This window comes from Oncorhynchus nerka, linkage group LG6, assembly GCF_034236695.1.
Source record: "Oncorhynchus nerka isolate Pitt River linkage group LG6, Oner_Uvic_2.0, whole genome shotgun sequence".
NCBI classification, from domain to species: domain Eukaryota; kingdom Metazoa; phylum Chordata; class Actinopteri; order Salmoniformes; family Salmonidae; genus Oncorhynchus; species Oncorhynchus nerka.
Window position 1 is genome coordinate 32,872,946 of NC_088401.1, and position 18,697 is coordinate 32,891,642.

General features: G+C 42.5%; 1 protein-coding gene across 1 annotated transcript in view; it reads right to left on the reverse strand.

The window, feature by feature from the left end:
* The window catches only part of smchd1 (structural maintenance of chromosomes flexible hinge domain containing 1), a 39,880-nt gene that overhangs the window by 16,988 nt on the left and 4,195 nt on the right, over positions 1–18,697 (reverse strand). Inside the window, exons 10-23 of the mRNA XM_029661435.2 lie at positions 18,434–18,647; positions 8,374–8,482; positions 8,080–8,263; positions 7,662–7,859; positions 7,218–7,331; positions 6,975–7,081; positions 6,787–6,869; positions 6,547–6,663; positions 4,722–4,799; positions 4,352–4,477; positions 4,090–4,234; positions 3,716–3,815; positions 3,491–3,563; positions 364–500 (exon numbers count right to left, since the gene is read on the reverse strand). Coding sequence (XP_029517295.1) covers positions 364–500; positions 3,491–3,563; positions 3,716–3,815; positions 4,090–4,234; positions 4,352–4,477; positions 4,722–4,799; positions 6,547–6,663; positions 6,787–6,869; positions 6,975–7,081; positions 7,218–7,331; positions 7,662–7,859; positions 8,080–8,263; positions 8,374–8,482; positions 18,434–18,647 — 1,785 coding nt within the window. The remainder of the gene's footprint in view (positions 1–363; positions 501–3,490; positions 3,564–3,715; positions 3,816–4,089; positions 4,235–4,351; positions 4,478–4,721; positions 4,800–6,546; positions 6,664–6,786; positions 6,870–6,974; positions 7,082–7,217; positions 7,332–7,661; positions 7,860–8,079; positions 8,264–8,373; positions 8,483–18,433; positions 18,648–18,697) is intronic.

An 18,697-nucleotide genomic window follows, 5' to 3' on the forward strand; every position in this document is an offset into this window, starting at 1 on the left:
AGCCAGTGGTTTTCATTAGCCAACTGCTGAGAAACTTGGAGGCAGAACTAGTACACACAGCTCCCGCAGGCTGCAGGTCCAAGTCTGACAACATTCTCAGGGTGCTCGTTTTGGCCTTACGAGAAGTTGATGCTACTTGGTGCCTTTGAAGACATCAAAATGCCTATTGTACTTCATTCAAATGTATGAGCATGGAAACACCAAACACTAGATGGAACTTAAGATTTCAGAAAATGTTTAACTGAACTGGAAGAAGCCATAGGCATGCCAAGTTAGTGATGGGGATAGAAATTGCAGTTGTGCAATTCCTCTGCTTTTGACTTGAGTATATACCTCCAGAGTCAGGGTCTAGTCTGATTTTACCTGGCAGCTGATGATCAATTTGGGGTGAGCTGTGACGTTTCCTGCTACGTCATGGACCTCCACATCAAAGCTAACCGAAGTTCCATTCTCCACAGTGATTGGATCCTCTTGTTTCACTTTCAGTGAATCTGGGTTACCTGTAAAAAACACACATTCAGCTGACACACTACTATGGAATGTCCTTTACATGTACACTGAACACATTGAGCTCCAAAAGTATTGGGACAGTGACATGTTTTGTTGTTTTGGCTCTCTACTCCAGCACTTTGGATTTGAAATTATACAATGGGAGGTTATTACGTGAGACTAAAAGTGCAGACAGTCAGCTTTAATTTGAGGGCATTTTCATCAATTGCAGCACTTTCTGTGCCTAGTCCCCCCCAACAGTATCGGGACAAATTCATTTCTGTATTAAAGTAGTTAAAAGTTTAGTATTTGGTCCCATATTCCAAGCATGCAATGACTACATCAAGCTTGTGACTCCACACATTTATTGGATGTATTTTCAGTTTTGTTTTGAGTGTGTTTCAGATTATTTTGTACTAAATAGAATAAATAAATGACAATAATGTATTGTCATTTTGGAGTCACTTTTATTGTAAATAAGAATACGTTTCTAAAGACTTCTACATTAATGTGGATGTTACCATGATTATGGAGAAAGTTAGACAAATAAACTCAGCAAATAAAGAAATGTCCCTTTTTCAGGACACTGTCTCTCAAAGATAATTTGTAAAAATCCAAATAACTTCACAGATCTGCATTGTAAAGGGTTTAAAATAAGACAGTGCTACAGGGAGACAGGATGGACAGCTGATCATCCGATCGTCCTCGCAGTGGCAGACCACGTGTAACATCTGCACAGGATCGGTACATCCGAACATCACACCTGCGGTATAGGATGGCAACAACAACCGCCAGAGTTACACCAGGAACGCACAATCCCTCCATCAGTGCTCAGACTGTCCGCAATAGGCTGAGAGAGGCTGGAATGAGGGCTTGTAGGCCTGTTGGTAGGCAGGTCTTCACCAGACATCACTGGAAACAACGTTGCCTATGGTCCAGCGACCGTGGGTTTGTACCCAGACAGGGCTGGCAAAAAGTGCTCTTCACTGACGAGTTGCGGTTTTATCTCACCAGGGGTGATGGTCGGATTCGCGTTTATCGTCGAAGGAATGAGCGTTACACCGAGGCCTGTACTCTGGAGCGGGATCGATTTGGAGGTGGAGGGTCCGTCATGGTCTGGGACGGTGTGTCACAGCATCATAGGACTGAGCTTGTTGTCATTTCAGGCAATCTCAACGCTGTGCGTTACAGGGAAGACATCCTCCTCCCTCATGTGGTACCCTTCCTGCAGGCTCATCCTGACATGACCCTCCAGCATGACAATGCCACCAGCCATACTGCTTATTCTGTGCGTGATTTCCTGCAAGACAGGAATGTCAGTGTTCTGCCATGGCCAGCGAAGAGCCCCGATCTCAATCCCATTGAGCACGTCTGGGAACTGTTGGATCGGAAGAGTGAGGGCTAGGCCCATTCCCCAGAAATGTCTGGAAATTTGCAGGTGCCTTGATGGAAGAGTGGGGTAACATCTCACAGCAAGCACTGGCAAATCTGGTGTAGTCCATGAGGAGGAGATGCACTGCAGTACTTAATGCAGCTGATGGTCACACCAGATACGGACTGTTACTTTTGATTTTTACCCCCCCTTTGTTCAGGAACACAAGTCCATGCTAGGTAAAGCTCCGCCTTATCTCAGCTCACTGGTCACGATGGCAACACCCACCCGTAACACGCGCACCAGCAGGTGTATCTCCCTGATCATCCCTAAAGCCAACACCTCATTTGGCCGCCTTTCCTTCCAGTTCTATGCTGCCTGTGACTGGAACGAATTGCAAAAATCGCTGAAGTTGGAGACTTTTATCTCCCTCACCAACTTCAAACATCTGCTATCCGAGCAGCTAACCGATCGCTGCCGCTGTACATAGTCTATCGGTAAATAGCCCACCCATTTTTATCTACCTCATCCCCATACTGTTTTTTTTATTTTATGCTCTTTTGCACACCAATATCTCTACCTGTACATGACCATCTGATCATTTATCACCCCAGTGTTAATCTGCAAAATTGTAATTATTCGCCTACCTCCTCATGCCTTTTGCACACAATGTATATAGACTCCTTTTTTCTACTGTATTATTGACTTGTTAATTGTTTACTCCATGTGTAACTCTGTGTTGTGTGTTCACACTGCTATGCTTTATCTTGGCCAGGTCGCAGTTGTAAATGAGAACTTGTTCTCAACTAGCCTACCTGGTTAAATAAAGGTGAATAAAAAAATAAAAATAAAAAATCCATTTCTGTTACTCACATGTCTGTGGAAATTGTTCAGTTTATGTCTCAGTTGTTGAATCATGTCATGTTCATACAAACATTTACACATGTTAAGTTTGCTGAAAATAAATGCAGTTGACAGTGAGATGACCTTTCTTTTTTTGCTGAGTTTATCATACCCTCAAAACATGCTAACCTCTCACCATCACAGTAACAGGGGAGGGTATGATACGTACGTCTAACTTCCTCACTCATCATTCCCTCAGATTAAAAAGGAGTCTGCACTTTAACCTCAGTCATTGTGTCATTTAAAAAGTGCAGGAGTACAAATATGTCACTGTCCAAATACATTTGGAGGTGACTGTATATACAGTGCTGCTTATAACACCATTTGGACTACATATGTTTATGTTTTATAAGTCCTAAAGGGTGGTTAATGTGTTTTGTTATCCCATGTTGTCACCCTAACTAGCCCTCAAGCCACAGCTGGACAGCATATGCAACTGTCACCAGGGCAATCATTGACTTAAAAGTCCTTGTCGGGATCTACCGACAACCCCCCCCCCCCCCATTAAAGAGGATATTTCTTCTCAAAGCAGAGCAGCAGACCCCCCCCCCCAAGTTGTTGCCGTAAATCACAGGTTGTTAAAACAGAGTTTTAATGCAATTTAGCTTTTTTTTTACGCAAAATGGTCCATTCGCTGTTTACCAAGTTAACAAGTATTTTTCTCTGAATACCTAGGAGCACAAACATTCTTTAATTTGTGACTTCAAGTTAAATCAATCACTTTACCAGGGAGAAGGCTGATCTTCAGAGTCTGCGAGTCCTGTTTGAGGCCAGGCAGTACCACTTTCAAGTCGTGCGTCTGCCGAGAGAAAAATAAGACCCATATATTTCACACATTACTTGGGGACGTAATTTGAGAAAGCTTTCAGTGGAGTGTCTGTTTCTTTGAGGTTCATCTGGATAGAGGTAAAGTGAGAGCCCTGCAGCCCTGGAAACCAGCGGGTCTCTGACCTTGCTCTGGTAGTGCTGCACCGCCCCCCTGGCTCTGACGCCTCGGATGGTCAAAATGGTCCCCCTAGCGGTCACCCCCTCGTAACTCACTTCCAGGGCACTGAAACACAGTAAGAACCACCAGCTTAACAGCGAGGAGCTGACTGACAGATTCCGGGGCTGAGCCCTGCAGGGAAACGTCTTTATTACACAGTCAACACACACAGAGGGGATGTGCAAACAGAAAATAAAAACACCTATCAATCAACGAATCAGCGCATTTAATTAATATCTTTAGAAAATTCTTTGGAAATACTCCGCATAGACACAAAGTACCCAAAACAAAACATCTCAAAACATGACAACGTGTTTAACTATTTTTATGTGTAACCTACCTGCATTCCAGGAGGGGCTTGAGGTTGGGAGGGGGGCGAGCAGGGTGACCGTATTCATCCAGCAGCTCCAGTGGGATGTGGAAAGGCACCCCCACATGGAGCAGGGTGTTCACTGTGCCCACCACAAACCTCTCTGCACTGCCCTCTAGGAGAGGAGAAAAGACAGGAAACAGCTGTTTAGGAGATGGATCTGATTGCTACTGGAGAGGGCCAACGCATATAATGTATATGTGTGGCAGTCTGATTTCAGAAATTAACTTACCAGTAATGGAGAAGTCCAGTGTGTGGTTGGGAAGCCGATTCCCAGCCCAGATGGTAGCGTTGCTCTCATTGACATTGAGTATTGTGTTCAGGTGCAGAGTGTACTTCCCCAGCTTGTTCAGGTTTTCTGTACAGGGAATCACATTTATTTAAAAAGCCCTTTTTACATTGGCAGATGTCCTAAAGAGCTTATAGGAGATACCGAGCCTAAAACACCAAACAGCAAGAAATGCAGATGCAGAAGCAACACTGATAAGCCTCCGGAGAGTCAGACATTATGACAAACACTGCATCACTAGCCAGTAACAAAAACAGAGGAGAGGAAACTAAAATCATTACAATAAAGTAAATTATTAAAATAAAACAATTACCCATGGTTCTGAACCAGAATGCCCACTTGGCCGAATGTGCTGCAATGTGAGAGTTGGTTTCCACATCACCATTAGGTGCTAGGGAGGAAGAGAGAAAACTATTTATGACAGGGTATACACACACTAGCCGTTGAAACAGTCCGCCAAAAATATACAATTGAAGTCAGAAGTTTACATTCACTTAGGTTGGAGCCATTAACACTCGTTTCACAACCACTCCAAAAATGTCTTGTTAACAAACTATAGTTTTGATAAGTCGGTTAGGACATCTACTTTGTGCATGACACAAGTCATTTTTCCAACGTTTGTTTACAGACAGATTATTTCACCGCATTACAATTCCAGTAGGTCAAAAGTTTACATACACTAAGTTGATTGTGCCTTTAAACGGCTTGGAAAATTCCAGAAATTGATGTCAATTAGCCTATCAGAAGCTTCTAAAGCCATGACATCATTTGAGTCAATTGGAGGTGTACCTGTGGATGCATTTCAAGGCCCACCTTCAAACTCAGTGCCATTTTGTTTGACATCATAGGACAATCAAAAGAAAATCAGTCAAGACCTCAGAAAATAAATTGTAGACCTCCACAAGTCTGGTTCATCCTTGGGAGCAATTTCCAAACGCTTGAAGGTACCACATTCATCTGTACAAACAATTGTACGCAAGTATAAACACCATGGGACCACGCAGCAGTCATACTGCTCAGGAAGGAGACGCGTTCTGTCTCCTAGAGATGAACGTACCTTGGTGTGAAAAGTGCAAATCAATCCCAGAACAACAGCAAAGGACCTTGTGAAGATGCTGGAGGAAACAGGTACAGAAGTATCTATATCCACAGTAAAACAAGTCCAATATCGACATAACCTGAAAGGCCGCTCAGCAAGGAAGAAGCCACTGCTCCAAAACCGCCATAAAAAAGCCAGACTACGGTTTGCAACAGCACATGGGGACAAAGATCGTACATTTTGGAGAAATGTCCTCTGGTCTGATGAAACAAAAATATAACTGTTTGGCCATAATGACCATCGTTATGTTTGGAGGAAAAAGGGGGAGGCTTGCAAGCCTGAAGAACACTATCCCAACTGTGAAGTACGGGTGTGGCAGCATCATGTTGTGGGGGTGCTTTGCTGCAGGAGGGATTGGTGCACTTCACAAAATAGATGGCTTCATGACAAAGGAAAATTATGTGGATAGATTGAAGCAACATCTCAAGACATCAGTCAGGAAGTTAAAGCTTGGTCGCAAATGGGTCTTCCAAATGTACAATGACCCCAAGTATACTTCCAAAGTTGTGGCAAAATGGCTATAAGGACAACAAAGTCAAGGTATTGGCGTGGCCATCACAAAGCCCTGACCTCAATCCTATAGAAACTTTGTGGGCAGAACTGAAAAAGTGTATGCGAGCAAGGAGGCCTACAAACCTGACTCAGTTACACCAGCTCTGTCAGGAGGAATGGGCCAAAATTCACCCAACTTATTGTGGGAAGCTTGTGGAAGGGTACCAAAAACATTTGACCCAAGTTAAACCATTTTTAAGGCAATGCTACCAAATACTAATTGAGTGTATGTAGACGTCTGACCCACTGAGAATGTGATGAAAGAAATAAAAAGCTGAAATAAATCATTCTCTCTACTATTATTCTGACATTTCACATTCTTAAGATAAATTGGTGATCCTAAATAACCTAAGACAGGGAATATTTACTAGGATTAAATGTCAGTAATTGTGAAAACTGAGTTTAAATGTATTTGGCTAAGGTGTATGTAAACTTCCGACTTCAACTGTAACAGCAGCAATCATTCTTACGATTCAGATCAACTCACAATGCCAAACAACTTTTAGTTCGATCGAAAGTGCTTTCCGTGTTGCATTTTGCATGGCTGATGGTATCCTAGATATTGACTCTCCTTTCTTGTTGAGAATTTCCACATGGAGAGGTCCTGCAAGGAATGAAAAGGAGATCAGTCACTCACAAAGATGTGCATACTTGGGATACAGTATCAAACACACTTGGCAGATAGCACGGAGCAACTGTGTAAGGTGCAGAGCGTCCGTCTCTGTACCTAGTGGAGTGCCTGCTGGCCGGACATCGTTCTGGGTCCAGGGGTTGCCCTCTGGCCAGGTCACTTTTAGCTTGTCTGGGAGTCTGGGGCAAAAACGGGACAATGTTACATCATAAACCCATGAACCACTGGGGCATAATGAACACATTCATGTACGTTGGGAATAAAATCCAAAATGGTTCCCTCACTTGGCTAGTTCGTCATCAATGCTCTTCTTGATGGCTGCGTTGGTAATCACCCTGTCGATTTTGGAGATGGGTATTGTCTTGATGTCATCGTACAGCGCCTTTGGTTCCTATGGGAACCGATACAAAAACAGATGATTTTGCAGCCAAAATCATGCAATTGCATATGTTAAGACAATGGGAGTTCTTTAGGATAATAGTGTGTAGAACAAAGTGTCACTACTATCATTTTGTCTGACGTCTTACCATGGCCACCTGCACCTGCCCTCCTGTGGCGTAGACATCTCCCTCGTGATCGCCATACAGTAGGAACTGAATAACGGAGCCAAAGAAGATGGGCTGTGTTTTCTGAGACTTCACCTTGAAGGAAAGTCAGTGAGAACAGACTTTAGAGATCTACACATGAGCTACTTAATTATCTGACTGTATTTAAAGACGTTTAAACAAGCCAACTAATTAACACTTCAAACCACAGCGACCAAATAGTTCTGTTGCCCTGTCTCAATTCCTTACATTGTCTCTCCTCGCCTCCTTCCCAGAACGCATTGGAGAAGGTTGAGGGGAGGAACCTTTAACTTTCTCCTCCAATGTGGTGGTGGAGAAGGAGCCAATGAGAGAGGATGCAAGGAATCATGGTAAGACAAATTGAGATTGAACCAGGCTCTACAGTCTTAGGAAGAGGATGCTCACGTATTGACCAGCTTTGTACACTCTACCGTCCCACTCGATGGAGGAGAAGGTAGCCCAAGGAGATTGCATCTTCTTTGTGGTCACGTCTGTTCGTGTGATGGTTCTCTTGAAGCCTCTGAACTTAACTTGCTTGTCCCACTTCTCGTGGCAGGTCTTCAGCCACTGGTGAAACTCCTTATGGATTTTAACCCTTTGTTCCTGGGAGGGGAAATGACATGCATCAGTAACACAGCAATTTGTTTTATGCTAAATGTTCAACATCATAGTGGTAATTCAGTAATACTGTTATCACATTTGTCTAATATGGGTGTTAAGATGTCCAGCTCTGAGGCTTAAATATGCTATAATATTTTATTCCACCCAAGAGGACTGAGGTTTGCTAGTGATAGAACATAAACATCAGACACAAGGAAGCTACCTGGCCATTGACAATGCGGGTGAATAAGGTCTCCTTATTCTTTAGCTGCAGCTCCAGGTCCATGAAAGTGAGCTTATTGGTGCTGACCTGGAACCTGTCATTGGTGAACAGCACCCCTGAGAACCTGCTGTAACACTCTGCAGGCACTGTCCCTGTCTTCTTTGGCCATGCGCACCAATCAAACCTGAAACACGACGGACGAACACAGAATTCAAACATTAACCCTTTTTTTTGTTAAAGTATACATTACTGAAGAAAAATGTATTATTAAAATAGCATTTTGAAAGTCTTTACTCGGATACAGTGGTGTATGGGATGAGACGTCCATTCCAAAAACACTCAAATATGGGCCTCTTCCCCCTGGCCTGGTTCAGGACGATACTGTCATCATCCTCTTCCGTAGCTGGTGAATATTATTAGAGGGAACAGAATGCAATCAGACTTTTGCTGAACTCAAAGATGAGATCACATGGGCTTTACAAGAAAATGTTCATTTCAGATGCCATAATATCTCAGTACGTTATGACACTTCTATCAGCGGTTATCAAACTAGGGGTCACCTGATATGAAAATGGGGTCGCGAGAGGATGTTCTAAATCCTGAGACAAAATAAAATTTAAAAAACGGTACCTGACTAAAAAGTATATTCGTTGACCGAGTCATCTGTTTTTTCGACCAATTGTATTTTTACACAAACACACAAGTTTTGGGTCACTTAGAAATGTCCACGTTTTGTCCATTGAAATAATATCAAATTGATCAGAAATACAGTGCAGACATTGTTATAGTATATATATCTACATAGGCGTACAGAGGCCCATTATCAGCAAGCCTTTTAAAATGAATAACTTGGATTAGCTAATTGATCATTAGAAAACCTTTTTTCAATTGTTAGCACAGCTGAAAACCGTCCTTCTGATTAAAAAAGCAATAAAACTGGCCTTCTTTAGACTAATTGAGTATCTGGAGCATCAGCATTTGTGGGTTCGATTACAGGCTCAATATGGCCACAAACAAAGAAGTTTCTTCTGAAACACGTCAGTCTATTCTTGTTCTGAGAAATGAAGGCTATTCTATGCGAGAACTTGCCAAGAAACTGAAGATCTCGTACAACGCTTTGCACTACTCCCTTCACAGAAAAAGCGCAAACTGGCTCTAACTAGAATAGAAAGAGTGGGAGGCGCCGGTGCACAACTGAGCAAGAGGACAAGTGCATTAGAGTGTCTAGTTTGAGAAACAGACGCCTCACAAGTCCTTAACTGGCAGCTTCATTAAATAGTACCCGCAAAACACCAGTCTCAAAGTCAGTGAAGCGGCGACTCTGGGATGTTGGCCTCCTAGTCTGGATTCCGCTGTCCAGTGTCTGTGTTCTCCCCCCAATCTTAATTGGTTATTTTTATTGGCCAGTCTGAGATAGGGCTTTTTCTTTGCAACTCTGCCTGGAAGGCCAGCATCCCAGAGTCACCTCTTCACTGTAGACATTGAGACTGGTGTTTTGCAGGTACTATTTAATGAAGCTGCAAGTTGAGGACTTGTGAGGCGTCGGTTTCTCAAACTAGACACTAATGTACTTGTCCTCCTGCTCAGTTGTGCACCGGGGCCCCCCACTCCTGACTAACTAATTCCATGTATTATTTCTTAGTTTTGAAATATTCTGGTTAACTTTGCTATTATGCACTTAGCAACATGGTCTAGGAAAAGGTGGCAATTCAACAGCACACTGTTGTGACAGCGACCGCTATCCAACGCGGGAGAAAGCGCATTGTTATAACAATTTAATTTTATTAGAGTTGCACCATTGTTCTTACAATTGATATGGTTAAAACTGCGTGGGGAGGCAGAGGCACAGAAACTCACATCAATACCTTTGTCAGATAACACTGTCAAACAATTCATGCTATTGCTAGCAATCAAGAGGATTGCCCAACTCAAACTCCCCAGTTTATGCTCTCCAAATGGAGATTAGCTGTGAGGGCCGAAATGCCTATGCATCGACTTGTTTGCAATACATTTCGGGGGATGCTATTCACGGGGAAATACTGTTCCGTCTCGTGAATACAGAGTATAAAACGGAACAGGGGATGTCGGGTTTGCGGCGTGGCTATTTTGACAAATAGATCGACTGGTGGGCTTTTGCTCCATCTATGGCGGGACGGCGGCCAGGCATTGGCACTCGTTATGAATGTGTCTCCCTCTGCCACATAGACACATTGTATGATACACCGAGAGCAACTGGCTGCAAAAGAGATTCGCACAGAACTCGGCGATATACTGCAGCAGGTAACTTCAATTGTAAACTACAGCAAACCCGAGTAGTTGCTGCTTTTGCAATAGCTAATGGGGATCCTAATAAAATACACACACAAAACCCAACAAAAAAAAACACATCCCCAGTGTGCACGCAAAACTATGTGGAGATATGGGATCAGAGCATGACAACGTTCCATTTCATACAGAGGCTTGGTGGTTAGAGGGGGAGAGTTGGAAATATTTGTTGCATTGAGAGAGGAACTGCTGTCATTAAATGAATTAATGATTAAATAAAAAAATGTAAATCGGTTGACTGTGTAATTAAAAGAAAATCATGTAAGAGACATGGGAAACTGAACAGTAGAATCGAACAGCTGAGAGCTATCATGTGACAAATGTTGCAGACAACGCATTCACGGATCATTACGTAGTAGTTTTGATTCCTGACTGAAAGGGAATACCCTGCCGTTTACCTCTGAGCATTAATGGCGCAGTCAAAATATCTGTAAACTTGGAAATCTCTGACTTCAGAGCGTTCAAGACAACTGAAAACCCGGGGGGGGGACTCCAACTGGGAAAAATAATTTTGAACAGTCATCCAACTCGGGAACTCTGACCACTTTCTGGAGCCCCGAGTTTCCGACCTGATAATCATTGACGTCATGATTTGACCTCGTATTTTTCAGAGTTCCCACTTATCTTGAAAGCACCATAAAACTCAAGGTACCCGTCACCAGCTTATATCTGTGTGAAGCTGGATTCAGTGCTCTCGTCTGCATTAAAACCAAATATCGATCCAGGTTGATGTGACAGATGAATTGTGCATTGTCGACCACGCCCGCCGAATTTGAGAAGCTCTGACGCGACATGCATCAAGCACACCCATCTCATTAGTGGTGTTGAGATAAGATACATTACGTCAGACTAATTTGCAATTGACTGTCATAGCCCCACGTTAAAAGTATGTGATGGTGAGTTGAGAAAACAAATCATAAATTATGTTTGAATGATTTTCAATTGACTGTCAGTCCCAAATAAGTAAACATTGGCTGTTTATTTCAACATTTTTTCACATGGTTAGTATGGGAACACCTGACTTATCTTACAGGGCCTACTGTGATTTAAAGTATCTGGCAAGTGTTAAAGATATTAAATAATTACCTAAAATGTATGACAATATTAATTTAATACATGTCCTTCCAAAAAAGTATAATTAAGGATGTTAAAAAGCAGCTTCTCTATGCCCCAGCTTGGCCTGAGTAGAAACAGTGGTTGGGGCGAATACCGCCCAAAAAAGCTAAATTTGCCAGCTCAGTCAATGAGACACACATACACTTGGAAATTCAAATTATCTACCAACTCCAGGTGGGGTAGGGATGCACAGACTGCCTAGCAGTCTTGCGTTTTTTTATATGCCAATATCGAACGGCTACTTACTGTATAGTATGGATTGAATCAGGATTTGTTAACACGACGGAACTATTAGGGCACTACTCCAACTGCAACTAATGCAGACTGCTATCTAACAAATTATTGCTAGGAGCTAAGCAGGCCAACCACCTGTTGCTACATATAGGAGTCAACTACAGCTACCTCGGTTTCCACAGGATTTAAAATCGAAGGGAATGGCGAGTTGGTTGTATGGAGGATCTGATTTGGCTTGATTTCTAAGCTAACCTCAATAGCTAACATTAGCATTCTAGCTTCACTACTGCTTCTAAAAACAGCCAACAGGCCAATTCTTACAAACCACATACACTGAACAAAAAATACAAACGCAACATGTAAAGTGTTGGTCCCATGTTTCATGAGCTGAAATAAAAGATAGCAGAAATTTTTCCCTGTTGGTGAGCATTTCTCCTTTGTCGAGACAATCCATCAAACTGACAGGTGTGGCATATCAACAAGTTGATTAAACATGACCATTACACAGGTGCACCTTGTGTGGGGACAATAAAATACCAATAAAATGTGCAATTGTCACATAAGACAATGCTACAGATATTTCAAGTTGAGGGAGCATGCAATCGGCATGCTGACAGAAGGAATGTCCACCAGAGCTCTTGCCAGAGAATTTAACATTAATTTCTCTACCGTAAGATAATTTGGCAGTACATCCAAACAGGCACACAACTGCAGATCACATGTAATCATACCATCCCATTCTGCACAAACTGTCATAAGCCATCTCTGGGAAGCTCATCTGCTTGCTTGTCATCCTCACCAGGGTCTTGAACTGACTGTAGTTCGGCATCGTAACAGACTTCAGTGGGAAAATGCTCACCTTCGATGGCCAATGGCTGGAGAAGTGTGCTCGTCACAGATGAATCCCAGTTTAAAGATTGTACCGGGCAGCGTGCATGGCGTCGTGTGGGCAAGCGGTTTGCAGAGGTAAACGATATGAACAGAGTGCCCCATGATGGTGGTGGGGTTTAGGTATGCGCAGGCATAAGCAACGGACAATGAACATAATTGCATTTTATCTATGGCAATTTGAATGCACAGATACTGTGACAAGATCCTGAAGCCCATTGTCTGGCCATTCATCCTCCGCTATCACCTCATGTTTCAGCATGATAATGCACAGCCCCATGTCACAAGGATCTGTACACAATTCCTGGAAGCTGATTATTTAATGATGGTGTTGGAGTTGTGCCTGGCCGTGCAGTCATGAGTACTCCCTGTTCACTCATGACTACACGGCCAGGCACAACTCCAACACCATCCTTAAATTAAATTTGCTGATGACACAACAGTGGTAGGCCTGATCACCGACAACAACGAGACGGCCTATAGGGATGAAGTCAGACACCTGGCCGTGTGGTGCCAGGACAACAACCTCTCCCTCAAAGTGATCAAGACAAAGGAGATGATTGTGGACTACAGGAAAAGGAGGACCGAGCACACCCCCATTCTCATCAACAGGGCTGCAGTGGAGCAGGTTGTGAGCTTCAAGTTGCTTGGTAACCACATCAACATATTAACATAGTGGATGGAAGCTATACTGTTACACTGGCAATACTAAAGTGCCTATAAGAACATCCAATAGTCAAAAGTTAATGAAATACAAATGGTATGGAGGGAAATAGTCCGATAATAACCACAACATAAAACTTCTTACCTGGGAATATTGAAGACTCATGTTAAAAGGAACCACCAGCTTTCATATGTTCTCATGTTCCGAGCAAGGAACTTAAACGTTAGCTTTCTTACATGGCACATATTGCACTTACTTTCTTCTCCAACACTTGGTTTTTGCATTATTTAAACCAAATTGAACATGTTTCATTACTTACTGGAGGCTAAATTGATTTTATTGATGTATTATATTAAGGTAAAATAAATGTTCATTCAGTATTGTTGGAATTGTCATTATGAAAAAATAAATTGAGAAAAAAAAAAATAATAATAATAATAAAAAATAAAAAACGGCCGATTGATCGGTATCGGCTTTTTTTGGTCCTCCAATAATCAGTATCGGTGTTGAAAAATCATAATCGGTCGACCTCTAACAGAGGGTAGTGAGAACGGCCCAGTACGTCACTGGGGCCAAGTTCTGACATCCAGGACCTCTATACCAGGCGGTGTCAGAGGAAGGCCCTAAAAGCCACCCTAGTCATGGACTGTTCTCCCTGCTTCCGCACGGCAAGCAGTACCAGAGCGCAAAGTCTAGGTCAAAGAAGTTTCTAAACAGCTTCTACCCCAAGCCATTAGACGTGTGAAAATCTAGTCAAACAGCTACCCAGACTATTTGCTTTGCCCCCTCCCCTCTCCACACCACTGCCATTCTTATCTATGCATACTTTAATTAACTCTCCCTACATGTACATACTACCTCAACTAACTGGTTCCCCTGCACATTAACTCTGTACATATTGTTATATTTTTTCTTCTGCTCTTTAATTACTTGTTACTTTTATCACATACATATTTTTATATATTTTTTAAGCTACACTGTTGGTTAGGGGGTCATAAGTAAGCATTTCACTGTAAGGTCTACACTGGTCATATTCAGCACATGTGACTAATACAATTTGATTTTAATGTCCCAGTCACTCCATGGCCTGCATACTCAGACATGTCACCACTCATTGAGCATGGTTGGGATACTCTGGATCGACGTATACAACAGCATGCTCCAGTTCCCGCCAATTTCCAGCAACTTTACACAGCCATTGAAGAGGATTGAGCTAATATTCAGCAGGCCACAATCAACCTGATCAAGTCTATGTCAAGGAGATGCGTAGAACTGCATGAGGCAAATGGGGGTCACACCAGATACCAAGTATTTATTATGTTTTTTTAATCCACGGCCCTACTTTTTTTGTGACCAACAGATGCATACAGTTGAAGTTGGAAGTTTACATACACCTTAGCCAAATACATTTAAACTCAGTTTCACAATTCCTGATGGGTAATTTTTACTAGGATTAAACATCTTAGGTCAGTTAGGATCACCACTATTTTTAAAATGTGAAATGTCTGAATAATAGTAGAGAAAATGATTTATTTCAGCTTTTATTTCTTTCATCACATTCCCAGTAGGTCAGAAGTTTACATCGTGGCCAAAATGTTTGAGTATTAATTTCCACAAAGTTTGCTGCTTCAGTGCCTTTAGATATTTTTGTCAGATGTTACTATGGAATACTGAAGTATACTTACAAGCATTTCACAAGTGTCAAAGGCTTTCATTGACAATTACATGAAGTTGATGCAAAGAGTCAATATTTGCAGTGTTTAACCTTTTTCAAGAACTCTGCAATCCGCCCTTGCATGCTGTCAATTAATTTCTGGGCCACACTGATGGCAGCCCATTCTTGCATAATCAATGCTTGGAGTTTGTCCGAATTTGTGGGGTTTTGTTTGTCCACCCGCCTCTTGAAGATTGACCACAAGTTCTCAATGGGATTAAGGTCTGGGGAGTTTCCTGGCCATGGACCCAAATATTGATGTTTTGTTCCCAGAGCCTCTTAGTTATCACTTTTGTCTTATGGCAAGATGCTCCATCGTGCTGGAAAAGGCATTGTTCGTCACCAAACTGTTCCTGGATGGTTGGGAGAAGTTGCTCTCTGAGGATGTGTTGGTACCATTCTTTATTCATGGCTGTGTTCTTAGGCAAAATTTTGAGTGAGCCCACTCCCTTGGCTGAGAAGCAACCCCACACATGAATGGTCTCAGGATGCATTACTTTTGGCATGACACAGGACTGATGGTAGCGCTCACCTTGTCTTCTCCGGACAAGCTTTTTTTACAGATGCCTCAAACAAATCGGAAAGCGGATTCAGAGAAAATGACTTTACCTCAGTCTTCAGCAGTCCAATCCCTGTACCTTTTGCAGAATATCAGTCTGTCTCTGATGTTCTTCCTGGAGAGAAGTGGCTTCTTTGCTGCCCTTCTTGACACCAGGCCATCCTCCAAAAGTCTTTGCCTCACTGTGCGTGCAGATGCACTCACACCTGCCTGCTGCCATTCCTGAGCAAGCTCTGTACTGGTGGTGCCCCGATCCCGCAGCTGAATCAACATTAGGAGAGAGTCCTGGCGCATCTAGGGCGCCCTGATGCCTTCTTCACAACAATTGAACCGCTCTCCTTGAAGTTCTTGATGATCTGATAAATGGTTGATTTAGGTGCAATCTTACCGGCAATATGCTTGCATGTGAAGCCCTTTTTGTACAAAGCAATGATGACGGCACAAGTTTCCTTGCAGGTAACCATGGTTGACAGGAAGAACAGTGATTCCAAGCACCACCCTCCTTTTGAAGCTTACAGTCTGTTATTAGAACTCAATCAGCATGACAGAGTGATCTCCAGCCTTGTCCTCGTCAACACTCACACATGTGTTAAAGAGAGAATCACTGACATGGCAGCTGGTCCTTTCGTGGCAAGGCTGTAATGCAGTGGAAATGTTTTTGGGGGATTCAGTTCATTTGCATGGCAAAGAGGGACTTTGCAATTAATTGCAATTCATCTGATCACTTTATAACATTCTGGAGTATATGCAAATTGCCATCATAAAAACTGAGGCAGCAGACTGAAAATGATTGTGTCATTCTCAAAACTTTTGGCCATGACTGTACACTCAATTAGTACTTGGTAGCATTGCCTTTAAATTGTTTAACTTGAGTCAAATGTTGTGTGTAGCCTTCCACAAGCTTCCCACAATAAGTTGGGTGAATTTTGGCCCATTCCTCCTGACAGAGCTGGTGTAACTAAGTCAGGTTTGTAGGCCTCCATGCTCGCACACGCTTTTTCAGTTCTGCCCACAAATTTTCTATAGGATTGAGGTCAAGGCTATGTGATGGCCACACCAATACAGTGACTTTGTTGTCCTTAAGCCATTTTGCCACAACTTTGGAAGTATGCTTGGGGTCATTGTCCATTTGAAAGACCCATTTGTGACCAAGCTTTAAATTCCTGACTGATGTCTTGAAACGTTTCAATACATCCACAATTTTCCTTTCTCATGAAGCAATCTATTTGGTGAAGTGCACCAGTCCCTCCTGCAGCAAAGCACCCCCACAACATGATGCTGCCACCCCTGTGCTTCATGGTTGGGATGGTGTTCTTCGGTGGCCATTATGGCCAAACAGTTCTATTTTTGTTTCATCAGACCAGAGGACATTTCCCCAAAAAGTCCCCATGTGCAGTTGCAAACCGTAGTCTGTCTTTTTTTAATGGTGGTTTGGAGCAGTGGCTTCTTCCTTGCTGAGCGGCCTTTCAGGTTGTTTATAGAGGACTCCAGCATCTTCACAAGGTCCTTTGCTGTTGTTCTGGTATTGATTTGCACTTTTCACACCAAAGTACGTTCATCTCTAGGAGACAGAACGCGTCTACTTCCTGAGTGGTATGACGGCTGCGTGGTCCCATGGTGTTTATACTTGCGTACTATTGTTTGTACAGATGAACGTGGTCCCTTCAGGTGTTTGGAAATTACTCCCAAGGAACCAGACTTGTGGAGGTCTACAATTTGTTTTCTGAGGTCTTGGCTGATTTCTTTGGATTTTCCCATGATGTCAAGCAAAGAGGCACTGAGTTTGAAGGTAGGCCTTGAAATACATCCACAGGTACACACCTCCAATTGACTCAAATTATGTCAATTAGCCTTTCAGAAGCTTCTAAAGCCATGACATCATTTTCAGGCATTTTCCAAGCTGTTTAAAGGCAGTCAACTTAGTGTATGTAAACTTCTAACCCACTGGAATTGTGATACAGTGAATAAGTGAAATAATCTGTCTGTTAACAATTGTTGGAAAAATTACTTGTGTCATGCACAAAGTAGATGTCCTAACCGAGTTGCCAAACTATAGTTTGTTAACAAGAAATTTGTGGAGTGGTTGAAAAACGAGTTTTAATTACTCCGAGCCAAGTGATGTGAAATCCATAGATTAGGGCCTAATGAATTTATTTTAATTGACTGATTTCCTTACATGAACTGTAACTCAGTCAAATCATTGAAAGTGTTGCGTTTCTATTTCTGTTCTATGTAGTTTGAAATAGAAGTGACTGGCGAGATAGGCTTTGTCCTCTTTCCTATACAGCAACTAACAAACTATGGATCGATTGGCTTGCTACCTAGTTTGAGCGCCCTCCTGAGCCTGTGTCTCATTTAGTCTCCTTTCCCCACTGGAGAATGATGTCATTCTTGTGACATTTTGTTATTTATTTTTTATCTTTTTATTTTCATCCCAGCCCCCTTCCCTGCAGGAGTTCTTTTGCCTTTTTGTCATCTGTCATTGTAAATATGAATGTCTTCTTAACTGACTTGCCTAGTTGAATAAAATGTCAAGAAATTCCAAGCTATTTTAATTTTTTAAAGTTTGAGATTGGATTTTACTGAGTGGGTTCTCGAATTTATGCTTTGGCCACAACTAGTAAAGGACGAGTCAACAACATTCTTCAGGTATGAGCTTTTAAAAATGAGATTTTCACAAGACTTTAAAAGCTTAACTGTGAACTACTGCGATTTAAAAACTTGACCGTGACCAATGTGTCCAAACATCTGACAGCAACCCTCTACACATAGCAGTCAATGCCTATTAGGTTCTGGTGAAAATTAGTGCACTATGTAGGGAATAGGGTACCATTTGGGGTACAGTCTATGTTACCTGGTATGGCATAGGGGTCTTCGGGGTAGGTCTCCCTGTCATAGAGGAAGGGGTGGTACCTCAGGACCCCCTCCACTATTCCGTCAACGTCTGTGCAGGCCTTGAACTCGAATGTGTCAGCCGACGTGTTGATGTAGAGCGTCTGCATGTCGTTGTCGATCTCTCGGAGGTTCACCATGCGAGGGATCTTGGGGAACTTCTCCAGCAGAGAGATCTGAACAGTAGATAAATATCAATATAGTACCACAAAATTAGAGGCGGCAG